We start from the raw sequence: 23,363 nt of genomic DNA on the forward strand, positions 1-23,363 counted from the left end.
CATGCACTTGTGACACTGGGTGTGAACTCACTAGTGGGCAGAGAAAACAGACTATTCAACATGTAATATCATGTAAAAGTCCTTTCATGGCTATAAGTGACAAATGGAAAAGGATCAAATCTGTTAGAAGGATGTGGGTCAGGAATGCTTCATGAAGAATCACCATTTGAAAAGTCTCTTAAAAGATGAGCTTGGTCACCATGTCCTGCCCGCCATCTGCCACTCACAGTGGCTTCAAGATCTGCCACTCACAGTGGCTTCAAGATCTTGCTTCAGACCTGTGTATGCAGATAGTGTCCACTGTCAGGGCTGTCCAATGTGTGCCAGGCTGATCCATGGTCACTTTCCAGGAGGGAAGCAAGGTGACTTCAGCTGAGGATGACCCTGACTGAAAGGTTGCATGAGAAGATATCTCAGGCCTGCTACAACCACAGGCTGTTCCATGAGTAACAGCCTCTACACCAGGAAGAGACTGGTCTCATACACCATCATCCTGGTCTTCCAGCACTACCATGTCAAGTTTCTGGGCAGTCTGCGGGCCTCCCTGATGCTCCTGCGCCCCAGTCCTAACTGGGCAGAGGGCCTGGTCCATGTGCACTCCAAGGAGGAGACTGGCATTGCTGAGCTCCTCCTCCTGTGACTACCTACATCAGGCCTACCTCTACTTCACGTGCAAGGTACACAAGGCCAAGTCCAAATGGGGGCTGGCTCTGGCCACCATGGTCACAGTACTCAGATCACTGCTCACATCTGTGGGGCTCTGCACACTCTTTGGCCTGATGCCCACCCTCAACGGTTGTGAGGTTTTCCCCTACCTTGCGGTGATCACTAGGCTAAAGAACGTGTTGGTGCTCACCAAATCAGCGGTCTCCACCCCAAAGGATCTCAAGATGAAGCTGTGCACTGCCCAAGACCTAAGCAGAGAGAGCTGGTCCATCAGGAAAACCATGGTCACAAAGCTGGGCATCATCCTCATTGGCTACTTCACCCTCATGCCTGCCACCCAGGAGTTTTTATTGCTCTGCCATTGTGGGGCCTGGTGTCTGACTTCTTCCTTCAAATGCTGTTTTTCAGCACTGTTCATTGACATTTGCTGGATAGAGCTGGCAGATCTGAACAAGTGGCTGCCCCCTGAGGCCTGACTGCCCCCAGCTAAGCCAGTGGCATGGCCAACACACCTTGAGCGGCAGTTGTCTGTCCACACCCCACACCATCACGCTGCAACCATTCTCCTTCCAAATCCCACGGTTCCCCAAGAGGCTGCATGCGGTCTACTTCCTGGCCTGAACCCGTCTAACACAGCTCCTACCATGGCCGGCACTGTTGTCTTGACTGGTATCCTGGTGTACACAGACCTAGCTGCCCAGGTGACAGAACAGGGCTCTCTGGGTGAGAGCACCCTGGCTCCCCTGCCTGTACCTGGTGATGTGGTGCCTGCCAGCCACCCAGATCCCACCATCTCCATCTTCCCACCTGACACCTCTAAGTCACTCAAGAACCAGACATGGCCGGGGGAGCTGCCCAGGCCCAACGGTCCATCTGAGGGTGTCCAAGACAGCCCAGCCCCAGAGTAACCTGGGGGCCTGAGGATGAGCGACATTGGAGGAAACTGTCCTTTGGCCACTAGCCAACACTCTTCAGCTACTTCTGCATCACACTGGCCCGGGCGTACATCAGCCTGCTGCCTGTCACACCCCCCGCCCCACACCCAAGGGAGGCCTCTGGAGGGGGAGCACCCTCAGGACACCCACAACCCCTGGCTTCCACCATGGCCTGGGCAGAATGGGCTCTGGGAGGCCAGCCTCGGGGGGCCACACACGGTGCATGCACACAGACATCACCCTGTACAAGGTGGTGGGGCTCAGCGAGGCCTCGGGCATCATCGTGCTGCTGCTGCTCTGCCCGTACTGCATGCTCTGCCCGAGTAACTACAGGGAGCCTGGTGCGGGGCCCTGGCCAGCCCGTGGTACGGGGTGCTGGCCTGCAGTGACTACAGCTACAGGCCACCTGAGACGGAGATCGTGCCCCTGCTGCTGCATGGGCACCTCATGGACATCAAGTCTCTGGCCAGCGATGGGATGCTGCTGGTGAGCTGCTGCTTGGCAGGCCACATGTGTGTATGGGATGCACACATCGGAGACGACCTCACCAGCATCCTGCGCCCAGGCAGGCGGCACCATGACAGTGGTGCTGGCAATGTGTTGGGGGCTCAGGAGAGCTGGCAACGGCTGTCAGACAGCAGGAAGAAGGGCCAGAGTGGCCTGGGGACAGCCCTCCACTACAGCACCATCACAGGGGCCTCCGCTGCCTCCCTTCTTTGGGGATCTGTCAGACCTCACCTGTTTGATCAACACCAACTTCTCAGCATAGCTGCAGCTCCCAGAGCTAACTCAGCCTGAGTCCTAGCACTGGGTGGGCTCCCGCCCTGCTCAGGACTCCCCAGGCAATGATTTCAGCCGCCTGGTGCAGCCAGTGTACTAGGAAGAGATTCAGAATGGCTCCTGTCCACACACCAGCCCTGCACCCACCGTGCCCCAGGCCCCTGAGGATGAGAGAGGCACTCCTCTCAAAGAGAGCTTCCCTTTCCTCACCTGGTCCCCAGCACAGACGGCTCCATGTGGAACCTGGAGCTTCAGGGCAATCCTGTCATGGTGGGTGGAGCAGGGGTCGGCTGGAAGTGGGGGAGGCCACTGAGGGCACTCTGCACTGCAGCAGCGAGGAGGTCTCCTCCGGCAACATGGAGACAAAAGGATTGGCTGCCCAGCTCAATAGTTCCTTTACTTCTCCTCGGAGACTCACACGTGCCCTCAGCTTCCTGCAGTTCTGAGGGGCCCCAGGGCAGGGCAGTCCCCTGAATTCCCCATGGACAGCAGCAGGGACACAGTGGCATTGACCCACAGTGCCCTGTGCAACCAGAAGCCCGTCACAGCCTGGAGGCAAGTGCCAGGCACTGTGTGACTGGGAGCCAGGACCACACACTGAGGGTGATCGGTCTGGAGGACTCAGGCTGCCTCTTCAGTCTGCAGAGCCACTCAGAGGCCATCGTGACTATGTACACTGACCAGACCACAGTGCTAGTCAGGGGAAGGTAAGATGGGGCCATGCGCCTGTGGGATGTGTTGACTGGCAGCCAGGTCAGCCACACGTTCGCTCACCGTGGAAATGCCACCTCCCTCCCCTACACCACCTCCTGTCACCAGCTGTGGTCTAGATGACCTCATCAGGATCTGGGACTGCAGCATAGGCATCAAGCTCTACTCCCTTCACCAAGACCCGGGTTGTGGTGCAAGCTTAAGTGTCATCTCAGACAACCTGCTGGTGACCAGCGGCCAGGCTGTGCTTGCTTTACGGATCTAAACCATGGGGACCTGTTACAGACAGTCTACCTGGGGAAGAAGAGTGAGGCCCAGCCGGCCTGCCAGATCCTGTTGCTGAACAACACTACCATTGCTTACAACTTTGGCAGCAAGCTTAGCCGAGTGTACGTGCTCTCTGTGCTGGAGACGCTGGACTGAGGGTGGGCCTCCCTGCCCATCTGGCTGGGGTGCTCTATGGGGCAATGCACTGGACCTGAGGAGAAGACCTGGCGTGTCTTTGGGAAGCTGCCTGTGAACTGTGCTGTCCTGCCTCATGATTGTAATATTAAACTTAAAAAAAAAAGGATGAGCTCACCAGATAAGGGCACAGAATACTCCTGACATAGAAAAATATATGACACAAGGTTGAAGAAACAAACTGCAGTGTGGTTAGAACACAGGATAGGATGGATGAATAGGCAGGAAGAGATCTGTGAGAGCTTGTTATGTTCCCTTGGAATCTAGATGATAAATGCATTATCACCACCACCACTACCATCATCGCTCACAGCAGTTATCACTGCATGTGTTACGATCTGCCAAACTCTGTACATACGTAAGTGCTAAAGCTCACAATCTTACAAGTTATATGTTATCTTCACAGAAGTTAAGAAATTTGCTCAAAGGCACAGAGTCTGTAAGGGGTGTAGCTAAATGAGATTCAGCTCCAGGTCTCTCTGATTCTGGACTTCTCTGGTAGCTCAGATGGTACAGCGTCTGTCTGCAATGTGGAAGACCCAGGTTCGATCCCTGGGTGGGGAAGATCTCCTGAAGAAGGAAATGGCAACCCACTCCAGTATTCTTGCCTGGAAAATCCCATAGATGGAGGAGCCTGGTAGGCTACAGTCCATGGGGTCACAAAGAGTCGGACACAACTGAGCGACTTCACTCTCTGATTCTACCACACCAGTGGTCCCAAACTTGGCTGTACAACGCAATCACCTGGAGAAACTGTTTAAAAATAAAACGCTCCAGACCCAGTTCTAAAACAGTATATCGCTAGAGAGTGGAACTTGGAAATCTATATTGCAAACAAACTCTCCAGATGTTTCCTAAATAGAAAGCCAAATGGCAGTTCAGCTTCTTGAAAATAACACAAAAGGCTTTTTAAAACACACATATACCACACACACATACAACACACACACACACCCCTAATTAAAAGCCTATTTAAGTGCTTAATCCTCACAAAATTCTGCAAGAGCATTATAATCCCCACTTAAAAGAAGAGAAAACTTAAGGTCAGGAGAATTACAGATTGCTTCGCTCTTCCAGTCAACAAAGCAAAGAGCAAAAATAAGATTCAAACACAGGTATAGCGAGCTCTTCTCGGTCATGCTGTGTGGTAGAATTCTAAAATACCACCCGCCCAATGACCCCTGTCCCTGTTTTCTCTCCTCCCCTTTGAGTGTGAGTGGAAACTGCAAATATGATGAGAAGTTACTGCAGGGATTATGTTTCAGGATGAGTAATCACTGAAGTGATTACAGGGCAAAAGGGAGATTATCTGGTGGGTGTAACGTATTCTAATCATATAAGACCTTTTAAAAGCAGAGTATTTTCTGCAGCTGGTAACAAAAAGGAGAAGTCAGAGAGGCTTAAAACACTAAAAGAATTCCATGCACCATGCTGACTTGAAGATGGAGGGCCACAGGACAAGGAGTATGTATAGCCTCTAGAAGTTAAGAGCAGATCTCAAGCTGACAGCCGGCAAGGAAATGAGGGCCTTGGTCCTTTAATCACAAAGAGCTGAATTCTTCCAACAACGTGAATGAACCTGGAAGCAGACTCACCCCTTGTAGTCCCTCAGAGCCTCCAGATAAGAGTCCAGCTTGGCTAACATGATTTCAACAAGGAGAGAACCTTTCTAAGATGTTTGATCTACAGAACTGTAGAAATATACCACGGGGTTTTTTTTAATTGTGGTAAAGTACACATAAAATTTGCCATTTTAATATTTTTAAGAACATTCACATTGTTGTACAAAAATCCTAACCATCCATTTCCAGAACTTTTTCATCTTCTCAAACTGGAAACTCTGTATCCATTAAACAAGAAATCTCTAATCCTCCTAGCCTCAACCCCTGGAAACCACCATTCTATTTTCTGTTTCCATGAATTTGACAACTCTAGGTACCTCATATAAGTAGAATCAAACAGTATTTGTCACTTTGTGACTCACTTAATTCATGTAGCAAATGCCCTTAAAGTTCATCCACGTTGTAGCATGTGTCAGAATTTCCTTTCTTTTTAAGACTAAACACTATTCCATTGTTATGGATATTTCACATTTGTTTATCCATTCATCCATCAAATGGATGGATGCTTCCATGTCTAGACTATTGTGAGTAACGCTTTTGCAAACAGCACCTATGTATACAAATATCCAGTCAAGGCTGTGCTTTCAATTCTTTTGGGTATATACAGACATTTATATATATAAATGAGTGTTGTTTTAAGTCCATTATTATGAACATTGAGTAAGTAAAAGGAAATAATCAATCCTTTATTTATCCTATTTGAATTGTAGTACTGGGTAACCAAATAACTGATGAAGTGTTTCCTTATATAATTATTTCTGATAAAAAGTAAAAAAAAAAAAAAAGATAAAATATCATAATTTTGCAAATGGATCTAAGTATTACATCAACAGTTGGTAATATCTGGGAGTTCCCTGGTGGTCTAGCGGTTAAGACTCAGCAACTTTCAGTGTTGTGACCCAAATTTAATCCCTGGTTAGGGGACTGACATCCTGCAGCCAAAAAAAAAGTCACTAATACCAATGACGAGCAAAAACCAGATATTGCCTCCTAATAAAAGAACACAACACCACCTAAAGTCTTGCCAAAAGGATCAAACCTAAATCTGACTCAGTCTCTGGATCAGCTGCCAATATGTAGGAAAAGCAGAGACAGAGGAACATGCTGAATTGCACCAGTATGCAATCGATAAAACCTACACTATGGAAAACTCCTACAGGTCAAGGGTCTGGAGTCTTCAACAGATAAATTGCAAACAAAAGATATCAATTTTTTTAAATGGGCAAGATAAAATGTAGAATTTAGGAAGGCAAATCCAAGAAGTGGCTCCTATAAAACAAGAGTGGTTATTTTAGGAGACAGGGAGAGGGCTGCAGTTTGAATGGGACACACAGGCTTACACAGTAACTGGCCAAATTCTACTTCTTAACCTACAAGGTAGTCACAAGGTTTAATAAATAGTTAAGCTATATTTAAAAGAAAAAAATTGTCTATTAAATGTAACAATCCAGATTGAATTCAACTGAAGAGCTGTCTCACTACAGCTCTGCCAAAGTCTCACTATTGAGTCTACCTCAAGCCAAGAAAGCAGTTAATACCAGACTGAGCGGTGACTGAGGTCAATAACAAGTGCTTAGAAAAGCAATTAAACCAAGAAGGCAAAAGCAAAAACCAAAGGAAAGGGGAAAAAATAGCCAACAGTACAATAAGCTGAATTTTCAAAAATCTTTATGCTGTCATATATACACCATCTGTTCGAAACAAGCCTGTCTCATTTCCCTCCTGCAAATTCACCATATTTAACTCCTATCTCAGTGTCAAAATTTTTCCATTAGAATTTGATTTCTTTCTCAAAGTTATCTCCCATTTCTACCAATAACCTAATGCCAATAATGCTAACGCTAATCATATATTTATGAAATACATTTACATCTTCAAAAGTAAGGGTGCAGAAAAAAAGATGGCAGAAAGAAAGCAACAGGAATCCGAAAGAAGAAAATGCCACTAGAAGCTGATTTACCTATTAATAGATACGACAGAGATAGGCCCTTCTTTAGATACAGTTGAGTACTAGAAACTATATCCCCAACCATGCATTCCTCCTTGTCTTTAGCTATTCAGACAGTGGTGGAAACTGAACAGGAAATAAAAAGCAGTTTGAAGCTATAGGCCTGTACTGTCCAATAAGGTAGCCCTGAGTCGCATGTGGCTATAGGGCACCTGAAATGCAGCTGATCTGAACCAAGATGTGCCATAAGTACAAAAGACAGAGTGAATTCCAAAGACATAGTATGAAAAAAAAAAATGTAAAATATCTCAATAATTTTTTTATTGATTGCATGTTCAAATAATATTCTGGATATACTGGCATAAACAAAATATATCATTAAAATTAATTTCACCTGCTTTTTGCTTTTTAAATGTGACACAACAGAAATTTTAAATTATATATGTTGCTCACATTATATTTCTAAGGGACATAACTGCTACAACACCCATTATTTTATAGTGTTGAACAGAAAGAATTAAGCAGCTGAAAGTGGGGATTTCCCAGAGTTTTTCCTACTGCTTACTCTTGCCAACACTACAACTCATTTAATTTCCAGCCCCTGTCCCTGGACAGAAAACAGAGATTTAAAAAATCAGTAGGTGCATCAAGTCATGGATACAACATTAAATTAATGGGTCAAAAGAAGTAACTATAGCCCTGGTTCTGGAGTTAACCTGGAGAAGTTGTTTTTCCTCTGAGTCTTAAACTTGTCTGCAGCAACAATTAAGTAAGGGAGTTAAACTAAATTTAGACTCCCATGAATCTGTCAAAATAGTTTTTTCTTTCTGTCAAAATTGGTTTTCATAAAAATGAATAAATACTCACTCTGAGTCTAACACATCCTCTGCGAGAGCCTCTCATCATTTTGTCCTTGGACTAAAAGAAAAACAAAAACATTAAATGAATAAAAGATAAACAGACTTTTTAGAATCATCTAGGGATAAAGAGATAAATTTTATAGTAAGATTCCTCCCTTTTCCCCATCCCTGTCCCACCCTACCCAGCCATCACTTAAAGACAGGAATTAGCAAATTTACAATGTTTTATCCTGTGCTTGGTCACTCAGTCATGTCCGATCTGCAACCCCAAGAACTGTAGCCAACCAAATTCCTCTGTCCATGGGATTCTCCAGGCAAGAATACTGGAGTGGGCTGCCATGCCCTCCTCCAGAGGATCTTCCCAACCCAGGGATCGAACCCAGGTCTCCCGCATTGCAGGCAGATTCTGAGACATCAGGGAAGTAGTTTATACAAATAAAGCTAATCACAGAATTTTATGTGTACCTTAAACATAGCATATATTACACTATATTTTCATTTTTCCTTCATATCCTTTAACTCTCAACTAAAATATGTTTCTCATATTTCAGTGAGTTTGAGAGTCACCTGAAAGGTGAAAAATTATCTGGGGGTTTAAGAATCACTCCCAGATGATTCTGACTCAAGCAAACAGAGAACACATTTTGAGAAAAACTGCTTTAACTTTGTCTTTGCAGGTCCCCAGATGGGTGACATTTTTTTTGCCTTTGAGATTTCTCATACAATGTTTCTCAGTTTAGAATATCCTTGACTCTGATTTTCTGCCTTGGATTGTCACTCATCAAGCGCCCTACCTCTCTGTCTGATTAGAATTCCCACCCCTGGACTCCTGGAGTCTCTTGTATGTTTCCCAGTCCTGGCATGTACCACCTTGGGCTATAGAGGCTGGCTACTTGTCTGACTCACCCACAAGACTGCAGATTCCTTAGGGGGTAGAAACTGTATCTGACTTATGCTTCAGAACAGTGTAGGTGTGCACACAGTAGGTGTTCAAAAAATATTTAGTGATAAAACATTTTTATCCTTTGTTTCTGATGCTAGACTGAGCTAAGCAAAGACTGTGTTCTGAACAATAAGCCCTATGTTGACATTCAGTAAATATTCCTAGAATTAACTTAGTCATGTGTAAAAAATAAAGTAAAACCTCAAACAACTAAAGCTTTAAAAATATTTAATACCTCAACAACTGGTATTTTTTCCACTATGTGACAAAGAAGTAAAACAAGCCAATATCATGGAGTTACATCTTTGAAGAAAACTGTCCCACTTTTAAACCACAGATGCCCTACATCCATTGTACTGAGCCACAGGCAAACTTCCAGCTACAAGATAACTATATCTCGGGGATTTCATGTACAGCACAATGACTATAGTCAATAATACATACTGAATACTTAAAAGTGGCTAAATGAGTAGGTCTTAAAAGTTCTCACTACAAAACAAAAGGTGATAAGTGGTGATAATAAGACGTGGTAGTGGTTGTGTTATTCAATCTTACTGTAGTAATCACTTCACAATATATATGTATATCAAAACATCACATTGTACACCTTAAATAATGTTACATGTCAATTATACCTCAATAAAGCTGAAAAAGTAAATTTAATAATTTCTCAGAGATGTTTGCATGCCTGTACACAAAGATCTGCCTTATCCTTCTCACTGCAACATGCTGTTAACATAGGCTATGCCATTGCTTTCGCTGATTGTAAGTTTATCAATGGAACAACATTACAATAAATCAAAGCAAACTTTCTTCAAAAATAAAAAAATGAAACAAAAAAGCACAGTAATGAGCTATAGAAATTCATGTTCAGAAATTACTGAAATACTGTAGGGTCTTCTTGCAAGTATAAGCACGACTCATATATTTTATAAAAAATTCTCAACATTAAGCAGGGTTAAAATGAGTTCTTTACTAAAAAACAGCTTGCAAAAACACAGTTGACAAAAACATTCCCTAAGCATTTAATAGCCCTTTTACTGTACCCTATATTTATCTTCCCTCCAACAGTGTCATGGCAAAACACAAAAATAATAATTAGGTTTGAAAATACCCAATGAGAGTTACAATGCAACTCAAACAAGCTAACAAACATCCTTGATTCTCTTCCATTTTTAAAAATCAGACTACAGTAGACAAAAAAAGGGCAAGACGGGGTAATAAATCAGAAAACACTGAAAGAAATAAGTAAAAATAATTACAACAAAACTAACTAGGAAACAATCAGACAAATTCAGAATGTGGGACATCCTATAAAATAATTGGCCTAGACTATTTTAAAATGTAAAAAAAAAAAAAAAAGACTAGCACATAAACAATTGTAAAAATAAATTAATTAAAAAGAGCAAAAATAAATAATGTGCATAAAGGCAGAAAGTACTGTGAACAGAATGCTCCCTGCCATTGAAAAAGATCAAGGATAGCAACAGAGACGTGATCAGGTCTCAAGCTTTAACCTGGGACTTAAAAAAAAAAAAAAAGAATTCTGATGCGAGAGAGAAGGTAGGCAAAAGAGGGTATTCCAAGCAAGGTGACAACATCAGCAAAGGAACAGGTACAGAAAACCTTACACATGAGGCCTTCACAGAAGTGTAACTGAGAACCCAAGCACAGGGTGTGAAGAGGGCGGTGGAGAGAGGTGGAGAGATGAAGCTGAAAAGGAAATGTGGGGACCAGGTCCTGCAGGGGGGTCTGAAAGAAACAGTGAGTAGTTAAGGAAATTAAACTTCAATAGTTAACGGAGAGCTAAAGGTTTATGAACATTCCCAAGGGTGTGTTACAGAAAAACAGAAAAAGTTAAATATGAGAAGTTGGGGAAAAGGGCTGATGGTGACTGATGACACAGCAAACGCAGCAGCAGCACCAAGAGCAGCCGCAGACTCTCGCTCACTGATGACCTCCACGTGACACGCACTTTACACACAGGAAACCTCACACGACCTTGCACTGGTGAGAGTTATGCACATAAATGAAGGTGACACCAGGGAGATCAAGTAAATTACCCGATTAAATTACATGTGTAAAATATAGCGGTTTGATGCAGCCGACACAGTTTGGAACGGCTGCCCCGCCAATCATTCTCCCACATCACACCTGTGCTGATACCCTTGCCTCCTCCTCCTTCTCCGCAATGACGCAGAGCCCTCTCCCTCATTTTCTTGCCACTCAGCTCCAAAGTGAGGCCAAAGAGAAGCTGGTATGGCTAAGTCCCCCTAGGCACAGTGAGTGCTGAGGGGTGGTTATCTGACCAAGCTGGCCAATCACAGGACCCACGACCTCAGGGACAAGGCAGGATGGAGTCCCTTCACAGGAGTTTTTCTACTGGGGTTCAGAGAAGAGTTCCTTCCTACATGTTCTTGAAGCTTAAGGAACAGCTGCCACAGGTCTTCTGCCCTCTACATGAAGGAAGCAGTAACTAAAGCATACACACTGCGAGGAGAGGAGAGAGGCAGAAAGTTCTAGCTGCAAGTGATCTCCAGCTACCCTCTGATCTGAAGCAAACCTGCCAATGCTATTCACTGAAGAGCAGGGGGTTTTGTTTTGGAAGTTTGGCAGGGTGGGGGGGTTGTTTTTGTTTTTGATGCTCTTAACGTCTTTCTTTTTTTTTTTTTTTTTTACAAATACAAGTAGTCATGAGAGAAAGGTAGAGCCAACAAACAAAACCCCAACTCCAGTTATCTTCCTACCAGGTGCTATGCTATGCTAACAATGTTCTCAAACTTAGTAACAAAAGTATTTTCTAGCAAGTTGGCACAAACATGCCTCCAAGCCACAAAGCTCAGCACCTTGAGAGGATCACTCAGAAAACAGATGCTAAAATCTTTTCAGCGATTTAAGAAAACAGAATCCCCCAGGAAGCAGAAAGATACAGGGGTGACATGTTTTACTTCTAAGAGGCTCCAGGACTAATAAAGATTGGTGGATTTGGTGGCTGGATTTGCTGGTTTCTTATATCTTATTAATGCAAGAGCAGTGGATTCTGTTACAACAAGCCCTGCAATCAAAAATAACTTTTTCGACTTTGCTGGTGGTCCAGTGACTAAGACTCCAGACTCCCAATGCAGGGGGCCTGGGTTCAATTCTTAGTCAGGAAACTAGATCCCACATGTTGCATCTGAATGATCCCACATGCCTCAAGAGAGATCAATGACCCCACATTCCGCACTAAGACTCAGCCACCCCCAAAGAAATAATTTATATTAATCCTTATGATAATCCCAAGCTATTGATTCAGATTACAATTTGTATTAAAATTTCAAAGTAAATTACCACAAATATAATATAATGCTGCCTATCACAGGCCTGTCCTCCAATATCCATTCTCCTCTTCTTCCTTTCAGTATTAACATCCTCCACCCCAAATTTTAACTTATATGCAGAGTACATCATGCGAAATGCTGGGCTAGATGAAGCACAAGCTGGAATCGAGATTGCCAGGAGAAATATCAATAACCTCAGATATGCAGATGACACCACCCTTATGGCAGAAAGTGAAGAAGAACTAAAGAGCCTCTTAATGAAAGTGAAAGAGGAGAGTGAAAAAGTTGGCTTAAAGCTCAACATTCAGAAAACTAAGATCATGGTATCCGGTCCCATCACTTCATGGGAAATAGATGGGGAAACAGTGGAAGCAGTGAGAGACTTTATTTTTCTGGGCTTCAAAATCACTGCAGATGGTGACGGCAGCCATGAAATTAAAAGACGCTTCCTCCTTGGAAGAAAAGCTATAACCAACCTAGACAGCATATTAAAAAGCAGAGACATTACTTTGCCGACAAAGGTCTGTCTAGTCAAAGTTATGGTTTTTCCAGTAGTCATGTACGGATGTGAGAGTTGGACCATCAAGAAAGCTGAGCGCTGAAGAATGGATGCTTTTGGAACTGTGGTGTTAGAGAAGACTCTTGAGAGTCCCCTGTACTGCAAGGAGATCAAACCAATCAATCCTAACGGAAATCAGTCCTGAATACTCATTGGAAGGACTGATGCTGAAGCTGAAACTCCAATACTTTGGCCACTTGATGTGAAGAACTGACTCCTTGGAAAAGACTCTGAAGCTGGGAAAGACTGAAGGCAGGAGGAGAAGGGGATGACACGAGGATGAGATAGTTGGATGGCATCATGAATTTGAGCAAGCTCCAGGAGTTGGTGATGGACAGGGAACCCTGGCATGCTGCAGTCCATGGGGTTGCAAAGAATCACACATGACCAAGCAACTGAACTGAACCCCAAATTCTACCTGAATACATGGTTCCCCTGCTGGCTATTACATTTCAAGCCTCTTGCAGCTAGCTCTATGCTGTATCTAGGTATAGGTCAGTAGGCAGTGAACAGAAGCAACGTGCAACAGACTGTCCCTTTCAAAAGAAACTGCTTGAAAAGAAATTATTTGCAAATGTAATTGAACATTATCCAGGACTGATAATGAAAAGTGAAAGTGTTAGTCACTCAGTTGTGTCCAACTCTTTGTGACCTCATGGACTATAGCCTGGGCCAGGTTCCTCTATCCATGGAATTCTCCAAGTAAGAATACTGGATTATAGGAAAATGAAATAAAATGTTAAAAAATAAAAAAAGAGAAAGAGAGAGAAAATACTGGAGTAGGCAGCCATTCCCTTCTCCAGGGGATCTTCCCAACCCAGGGATCAGACCCAGGTATCCGGCACTGCAGGCAGATTCTCTACCATCTGAGCCATCAGGGAAGCTCTGGGACTGACATGTGTTAAGCCATACAACAGGCCTCAATAAATTTAAAAGGACATAAATAAAACAAAGTTTGTTGTTTGACCAAAACAGATTAAAAGGAGCACTCAATAACAGAAGGAAATTTGGGAAGTCCACAAATAGGTAGAAGTTAAATGATACTCCTAAACAACTAATGGCTCAAAGAAAAAATAACAAGGGAAACTTGAAAATACTTCAGATGAATGAAAATCAATATTCATTATTGATTAGTGAGGAATATTCCCCATCATTCATCCCTCAAGTTTTACACTACAGATGACTCCCACATCTCCCATTCCTCATTACAGAAGGCCTCAGTTGAGCAGCAGTAGATGGCACTAGTGGTAAAGAACCTGCCTGCCAATTGCAGGAGACGTAAGAGATGCAGGTTCGATCCCTGGGTTGGGAAGATCCCCTGCAGGAGGGCATGGCAACCCACTCCAGTATTTCTGCCTGGAGAATCCTCATGGACAGAGGAGCCTGGCGGATTACAGTCCACAGGGTCACAAAGAGTCAGATACGACTGAAGCGACTTAGCACATACACACGCACATACCACAGAGACTTTGCTGTTGTTTAGTCACTAAGTTCTGTCTGACTCTTTGCAACTCCATAGACTGCAGTACGTCTGTCCTTCTCCCCTGCTCTTCACTATCTCCCAGAGTTTGCTCAGATTCATGTCCATTTAATCGGTGATGCTATCTAACTATCTCATCCTCTGCCGCCCCCTTCTCCTCTTGCCCTTAATCGTTCCCAGCATCAGGGTCTTTTCCAGTGAGCTGGCTCTTCACATCAGGTGGATAGAGCTTTAGGAAAATATACAGAATCAGTATACAAGGGGACCATGATGTCTGGGGTCTTTCCAAGATCCTGGAAGATGACTGCCTCCCTTTAAAGAAAACAGACACAGAACAGAGATATATACAAGATCATCTTTAAGAACTGGAACAGCCTGGAGGTAATTATAATTATGACATTATACTAAGTATAGAAAGTATTAATAGTAATAGAACTACAGTAGGAAGCTCAGAACTAGAACCAGAAAGTCAGAAGTTTTGCTGACCAAGAGATTAGATCTGTTCTTGTAATAGGTATGTCTCTAATACAGAGATATTGCATCTTGATACCAAAGCCTGATGACATTAAATATCTATACACCTTTGGCCTGCTTCTGCATATAAATTTGGCATCCTATATAGCTTGCTTTCAGAGACTGTATGAATTAATGTAGGAATCAGATAGCCTAAATATGCAGTCTCCTTAACAATTATATTTCTTGTTATGAATTAACAAATTTGAATATTAATTTATGCAAGTGACCACAATATAAATACATTTAATGAATATTATTACATGTTAAACACTGTCATAAACTTTAGTTTTTTGTTAACATTTACTGAACTCTGAGATCTGATACACAGAGTACCTGATGAACTATGGACGGAGGTTCATGACATTGTACAGGAGACAGGGATCAAGACCATCCCTGAGAAAAAAAAATGCAAAAAAGCAAAATGGCTGTCTGAGGAGGACTTACAAATAGCTGTGAAAAGAAGAGAAGCAAAAAGCAAAGGAGAAAAGAGAAGATATACCCATTTGAATGCAGAGTTCCAAAGAATAGCAAGCAGAGATTAAGAAAGTCTTCCTCACCAATCAATGCAAAGAAATAGAGGAAAACAGTAGAATGGGAAAGACTAGAGATCTCTTCAAGAAAATTAGAGATACCAAGGGAACATTACGTGCAAAGATGGGCACAATAAAGGACAGAAATGGTATGGACCTAACAGAAGCAGAAGATACTAAGAAGAGGTGGCAAGAATACACAGAAAAACTATACAAAAAAGATCTTCATGACCCAGATAATCATGATGGTGTGATCACTCACCTAGAGCCAGACATCCTGGAATGTGAAGTCAAGTGGACCTTAGGAAGCATCACTATGAACAAAGCTAATGGAGGTGACGGAATTCCAGTTGAGCTATTTCAAATCCTAAAAGATGATGTGAAAGTGCTGCACTCAATATGCCAGCATTTGGAAAACTCAGCAGTGGCCACAGGACCGGAAAAGGTCACTTTTCATTCTAATCCCAAAGAAAGGCAATGCCAAAGAATGCTCAAACTACCACACAATTGCACTCATCTCATACGCTAGTAAAGCAATGCTCAAAATTCTCCAAGCCAGGCTTCAGCAATACGTGAACTGAGAACTTCCAGATATTCAAGCTGGTTTTAGAAAAGGCAGAGGAACCAGAGATCAAATTGCCAACATCTGTTGGATCATTGAAAAAGCAAGAGAGTTCCAGAAAAACGTCTACTTCTGCTTTATTGACTATGCCAAAGCCTTTGATTGTGTGGATCACAACAAACTGTGGAAAATTCTGAAAGAGATGGGAATACCAGACCACCTGACCCACCTCTCGAGAAACGTGTATGCAGGTCAGGAAGCAACAGTTAGAACTGGACATCGAACAACAGACTAGTTCCAAATAGGAAAAGGATACATCAAGGCTGTAGACTGTCACCCTGTTTATTTAACTTATATGCAGAGTACATCATGAGAAATGCTGGGCTGGAAGAAGCACAAGTTGGAATTAAGGTTGCCGGGAGAAATATCAATAACCTCAGATATGCACATGACATCACCCTTATGGCAGAAAGTGAAGAAGAACTAAACAGCCTCTTGATGAAAGTGAAAGAGGAAAGTGAAAAAGTTGGCTTAAAGCTCAACATTCAGAAAACTAAGATCATGGCAGCCAGTCCCATCACTTCATAGCAAAGAGATGAGGAAACAGTGGAAACAGTGGCTGACTTTATTCTTTTGGACTCCAAAATCACTGCAGATGGTGATTGCAGCCATGAAATTAAAAGACGCTTACTCCTTGAAAGGAAAGTTATGATCAACCTAGACAGCATACTAAAAAGCAGAGACATTACTTTGTCAACAAAGGTCCATCTATTCAAGGCTATGGTTTTTTCAGTGGTCAAGTATGGATGTGAGAGTTGGACTATAAAGAAAGCTGAGCACTGAAGAAATGATGCTTTTGAACTGTGGCGTTGGAGAAGACTCTTGAGAGTCCCTTGCACTGCAAGGAGATCCAGCCAGTCTATCCTAAAGGAGATCAGTCCTGGGTGTTCATTGGAAGGACTGATGTTGAAGCTGAAACTCCAATACTTTGGCCACCTGTTGCAAAGAGCTCACTTTTTTTTTTAAAGACCCTGATGGTAGGAAAGATTGAGGGCAGGAGAAGAAGGGGACGACAGAGGATGAGATGGTTGGATGGCATCACCAACTCAATGGACATAAGTTTGGGTAGACTCTGGGAGTTGGTGACGGACAGCGAGGCATGGCATGCTGCGGTTCATGGGGTCGCAAAGAGTCAGACATGACTGAGCGACTAAACTGAACCGAACCGAACTCTTATAATACTGGGGTAGTGCTTTAAACACAATTAAATATAATTGTATTTACCTCTCACACCAATCTTATGATATGAAGGTGAAGGTAAAGTCGCTCAGTCGTGTGAGACTATTTGCGACCCCATGGACTGTAGCCTACCAGGCTCTTCCATCCATGGGATTTTCCAGGCAAGAGTACTGGAGTGGGTTGCCATTTCCTTCTCCAAATCTTATGATACAGGTTCTTTTATTATATCCATTTTATAATTGAGAAAATAAAGGCTCAGAAAGGCGTAAGTTACTTGCCTATGGATTCACAGATAACAGGTAAGTAGAGAGGATTCCAATCCAGGTCTGACTCTAAAGATTATGCATTTCTACCACAGTTACTACAGATCTGGTTAACTTCAGTGTCCTTTCAAAGTTTCTCTGAGCCACAAAGGCTGTGTGTCAAATCAGAGATCCTTCTGAATTCATCAGTGCAAATAACACCCCACAAAGCACTGCAGCAGTGCTTCAGAGGGTGGTACCCCTGCCTTCTGAACTGCTGCTAGCAGATAAACCCTAGGTCATTAGACCACAGATAGAGGTCCACATTCCTTATCTGAGATTTCTGGATCAAACGTGCTTTAAAATTTAGAATTTTCAAACAGTAACATATATAGAGTACATAAACTGTCACACACCTGCAACAGAATCTGGAGTATTAAACATTTAATTAATTTCACAATCAAGCATACTAATATTTTGGTAGTGCAACATATATTTATACTAAGCATAATAGAGATTATAACTAACCACACAGTTCAAGGCAGGCTTTACTTCCAAATGAGAATATAATACATTTAGAAAAAAAAAAAGCTTCTGGAATTCAGAGACTCAGGGATTTCTGAGCTACAGGTAAAGGACTGGAGACTTGTATTTTGATCTGTGATCTCTTAAATTGTAAAGTCCCAGGTGTTTTTTTATTTCTTAAAAAGGATAATTTTATCTTCAAAAATTCAGGTCAACAGATCAGTGACGAGAACCACTTTCACAGGGTTTAATTAAGCACAACTCTGATGACGGGGATTTCTGCATACTTTCTAAGAAAAGTTATCTATAACATAAAATACTAAATAGTAACCTAAGGGCTGCAAATTACTTAGCACGTCAATATATACTGAACCTCAATGTATAGTTTCTATTTTTCTTTTATTCCTCAAAATCAGTTCAGTTCAGTCCAGTCACTTAGTCACGTCCAACTCTTTGCGATCCCATGGACTGCAGCACGCCAGGCTTCCCTGTCTATCATCAACTCCCAGAATTTGCTCAAACTCATGTCCATTGAGTTGGTGAAGCCATCCAACTACATCGGCCTTGTCCTACTCCTTGCCCAATTTGGAACCAGTCTATTGTTCCATGTCCAGTTCTAACTGTTGCTTCTTGATCTGCATACAGATTACTCAGGAGGCAGATAAGGTGGTCTGCCTTTAAGAATTCTTTAAGAATTTTCCACAGTTTGTTGTGATCCACACAAAGGCTTTGGCGTAGTCAAGAAAGCCGAAGTAAATGTTTTTCTGTAATTGTCTTGCTTTTTCTATGATCCAACGGTTGTTGGCAATTTGATCTCTAGTTCCTCTGCCTTTTCTAAAACCAGCTTGAGCATCTGGAAGTTCTCAGTTCACATACTGTTGAAGCCTAGCTTGGAGAATTTTGAGCATTGCTTTACTAGCGTATGAGATGAGTGCAATTGTGCGGTAGTTTGAACATTTTTTGGCATTGCCTTTCTTTGGGATTGGAATGAAAACTGACCTTTTCCAGTCCTGTGGCCACTGCTGAGTTTTCCAAATTTGCTGGCATATTGAGTGCAGCACTTTCACAGCATCATCTTTTAGGACTTGAATAGCTCAGCTGGAATTTCATTACCTCCACTAGCTTTGTTCATAGTGATGGTTCCTAAGGCCCACTTGACTTTGGACTCCAGGATATCGGCTCTAGGTGAGTGATCACGCCACCATGATTATCTGGGTCATGAAGATCTTTTTTGTATAGTTTTTCTGTGTATTCTTGCCACCTCTTCTTAATATCTTCTGCTTCTGTTAGATTCATACCATTTCTGTCCTTTATTGTGCCCATCTTTGCATGAAATGTTCCCTTGGAATCTCTTAATTTTCTTGAAGAGATCTCTAGTCTTTCCCATTCTATTGTTTTCCTCTATTTCTTTGCATTGATCTCTGAGAAAGGCTTTTTTATCTCTCCTTGCTATTCTTTGCAACTCTGCATTCAGATGGGTATCTTTTCTTTTCTCCTTTGCCTTTCGCTTCCCTTCTTTTCTCAGCTATTTGTGAGGCCTCCTCAGCCAACCATTTTGCCTTTTTGCATTTCTGTTTCTTGGGGATGGTCCTGATCACTGCCTCCTGTACAATGTCACGAACTTCCGTTCATAGTTCTTCAGGCACTCTATCAAATCTATTCCCTTGAATCTATTTGTCACTTCCACTGTAGAATCATAAAGATTTTGATTTAGGTCATGCCTGAATGGTCTATTGGTTCTCCCTACTTTCTTCAATTTAAATCTGAAATACTAAATTAAATCTGCCCAAATACTAAATTAAATCTGCCCAAATACTAAATAGTGATTAATGTTATTTCACAAAAAATGACTGAAGGAAATGATAGGAGTGTGTTAAACTCCAGGAAGTTTATGCTGTTTATTTAGTACTTCTCCCACCAAACTTACAGTGATAATCCATTATTATCATTCAACTTCACTTTTCCATCAAAAATTGCCCAAGAGTGTTTCTCCTTATTTGGAAAAGACTAAGTAAGGGCCCAAGACAGTAAGATCATGAAAAGATGAAAAACAAGAACAGCACTAGAAAAATTTAAAGATGGGAAAATTTGTACAACATCTAAAATAATCTGGTTAGCAAGAACAATAACCAGAACCACAGATATTTGAACTCTCAGTCCTAATTCTAAGATTCATCCTACAGGCCTCAATTTAGAACAAGGTTATGCTACAAAAGCTCCATGTTCTCATTTGGAATTTAAAACCCAGAACAAATTCTTGCAAAGAAACTGTTGAAAATGGTCTCTAGATTAGCTAGGAAAAGCACTTAAAATACAGCATGTGATCAAAAGATAGGGGGAAAGTTGTTATCAGTTCAAACACTGCCTAAGAAATTATTTTCTTAAAGAATTTCTTTTAGATATTGTTGCTTAAGGGAAAGCAGGACTACAAGGAAGAATAAGGAAGTTAGTCAAGAATTCAAGAACTATGCCGAAGGGCTTACAAGACTGTCAAGGACTTGATTAGTTAATGATCTATGATAAACATTTCACTTTTATAAACGGGGCGGAGCAGGGGAGAAATACTTTTTAAAAGGGCAATTTAAAAACACTCATTCTAAAGAGACTTGTGATTGCCAAGGCGGGGAGGGGTTGGGGAGGGATGGCTTGGGAATCTGGGGTTAGCAGATGCAAACTATTATATACAGAATGGATAAACAACAAAATCCTATGTATAGCACAGAGAGCTATATTCAATATCTTGTGATAAACCATAATGGAAAAGAATATTTTAAAAAGTGTATATATGTATGTATAACTGAATCACTTTGGTGCACAGTAGAGACTGGCACAATATTGTAAATCAACTATAATTCAGTAGTAAATAAAACTTTTGTTTCAAAGAATAAAAACACTCATTCTTTATCAAGTCTAATTTTACTTCAGAATCGCTGTTGCTGTTCAGTTGCTCAGTAGTGTCTGACTCTCTGAAATGGGTTTAAAAAAAAAAATGAAGGCAGAAGAGTTAACACGCAAGCACAAAACAGTGGGTTGGTCACACAACATATCACCTATCTGAAATGTACATTTTATCCTCTTCTGGGTGACGAAAATTTCAAAGGAGAATTATGTTCAAGAATGTGCCACTATCTTTCTGTGGTCATGTTTTGTGAATATAAAAAACTCATTACTCAACAAATTCTAATACTTAGTATCTGCTCCTCCTTTCCCTTCTCTAGGAGGCTTTCACTTCACTGGAATGGAAAAAGGGTTTTTCATTCATCCTCAGTGTTTCAAAGAGAACGATCTAAGTCCCTGTCTTAAACAACTTAGATGTAAAAGGACTCAGTACTTTTTAATGATTAATCAATGCAGTTTGTACTTTAGAGTAGCCTATGCAGAAAGTTTGGGAGAAGGTAATGGCAACCCACTCCAGTATTCTTGCCTGGAGAATCCCGTGGACAGAGGAGCCTGGTGGGCTGCCGTCTATGGGGTCACACAGAGTCGGACATGACTAAAGTGACTTAGCAGCAGCAGCATACAGAAAGTTTATTTCATTGTGATAATGATGTAACTCAGTTATCACCTATAAGCAGACTAGTGATAACTTGGGTTTGTCATTTCAAAATATCAACACTAGCACAATTCAGTATCTATAGAGAGAACATTCTATCTGGAGTTAGAAGATTTAATCACATACAGAGAAACTATTGTGTGATTTTTTTAAGTCTCAATTTCTTCATGTATAAAGGAAGTAATATATAAACTACTTCACCTGTTGCTCATTCCATAAATATTTACTGAATACTCACTAAGTGCCAAGCATTGCTCTAGATGCTAAAGACAAAATGATGAAGGTAAGTCTCTGTTCTCATGGTGCTTACTTACATTCCAGAAGAGGGAAACAGACACTAAACAAGAAAAATGAAATAAGTTTAGCAGCTAACAATAAATGCTATGAAAAAATACATCAAGACCAGTGTGCTACACCGAGGAAACCAGAACTGAAAGAGACATGTATACCCCAATGTTCATCACAGCACTGTTTACAGTAGCCAGAACATGGAAATAACCTAGATGTCCATCAGCAGACGAATGGATAAGAAAACTGTGGTACATGTACACAATGGAATATTACTTAGCCATTAAAAGAATGCATTTGAATCAGTTCTAATGAGGTGGATGAAATTGGAGCCTATTATACAGAGCCAAGTAAGTCAGAAAAACACCAATACAGTATACTAATGCATATATATGGAATTTAGAAAGATGGTAATGATGACCCTATATGCAAGACAGCAAAAGAGACACAGATGTAAAGAACAGTCTTTTGGACTCTGTGGGAGAAGGCAAGGGTGGGATGATTTGAGAGGGTAGCATTGAAACGTGTATATTATCATATGTGAAGTGGATCACCGGTCCAGGTTCAATACATGAGACAGGGTGCTCAGGGCTGGTGCACTGGGATAACCCTGGGGGATGGGAGGGGAGGGGGGTGGTGTTCTGGATGGGAAACACATGTACACCTGTGGCTGATTCATGTCAATGTATGGCAAAAACCACTACAATATTGTAATTAGCCTCCAATTAAAATAAATTAATTTTTTTAAAAAATAAAATAAAATAAGTGTATATTCTAAACCATCAAGTAAAAAAAAAAAAAAAAAGACCAGTGTGCTAGTGCTAGTGACTGACAGTGAGGTGTGTACTTTATACAGGTTGTTAAGGAAAGGCTTCTCTGAGCAGTGACACCTAAATGAAGACATCCATAACAAAAAGGGAATCATGGGATACAGCCATGGGATAGTATCAGTCCAGGAAGCCAGAAAATACACACGAAGACCCTGAGACAGGAACAAGCTTGAGGTGTCCAAGGAATGGGGAAAAAAAAAAAGCTACAGTGGATATAGTGGTGAGCAAAAGGTTTACTGTAGAAAGTTAAGTGGAGAAAGATCACAAGACCATCAGTTCAATTCAGTTCAGTCGCTCAGTTGCATCTGACTCTGCAACCCCATAGACTGCAGCACGCCAGGCCTCCCTGTCTATCACCAACTCCCGGAGTTTACCCAAGCCCATGTCCATTGAGTTGGTGATGCCATCCAACCATCTCATCCTCTGTCGTCCCCTTCTCCTACTGCCTTCAATCATTCCCAGCATCAGGGTCTTTTCAAATGAGTCAGCTCTTCCCATCAGGTGGCCAGAGTATTGGAGTTTCAGCCTCAACATCAGTCCTTCCAATGAACACTCAAGACTGATCTCCTTTAGGATGGACTGGTTGGATCTCCTTGCAGTCCAAGGGACTCTCAAGTCTTCTCCAACACCACCGTTCAAAAGCATCAATTCTTCGGTGCTTACAAGGCCGTAAGTCATAGTAAAGAGTTTGAATTTTTTTTCCTATAGTCACTAGAGAATTTTAAGCAGGAGGAAAAACATGATCTTACTTTTTCCTTTTTTTAAAAGATCACTTGGGCTACTGATAGAAAA

General features: G+C 42.0%; 1 protein-coding gene and 1 pseudogene across 5 annotated transcripts in view; one reads left to right on the plus strand and one right to left on the minus strand.

The window, feature by feature from the left end:
• Window positions 1-23,363, minus strand: part of OSBPL9 (oxysterol binding protein like 9) — a 161,322-nt gene that overhangs the window by 126,627 nt on the left and 11,332 nt on the right. For all 5 annotated transcript variants that reach the window (XM_043461342.1, XM_043461341.1, XM_043461340.1 and 2 more), the window contains exon 2: window positions 7,992-8,042. In XM_043461342.1, coding sequence (XP_043317277.1) covers window positions 7,992-8,042 — 51 coding nt within the window. The remainder of the gene's footprint in view (window positions 1-7,991; window positions 8,043-23,363) is intronic.
• Window positions 533-3,515, plus strand: LOC122436981 (annotated as a pseudogene).

Source organism: Cervus canadensis, chromosome 2, assembly GCF_019320065.1.
Source record: "Cervus canadensis isolate Bull #8, Minnesota chromosome 2, ASM1932006v1, whole genome shotgun sequence".
In the NCBI taxonomy this organism is placed as follows: Eukaryota; Metazoa; Chordata; class Mammalia; order Artiodactyla; family Cervidae; genus Cervus; species Cervus canadensis.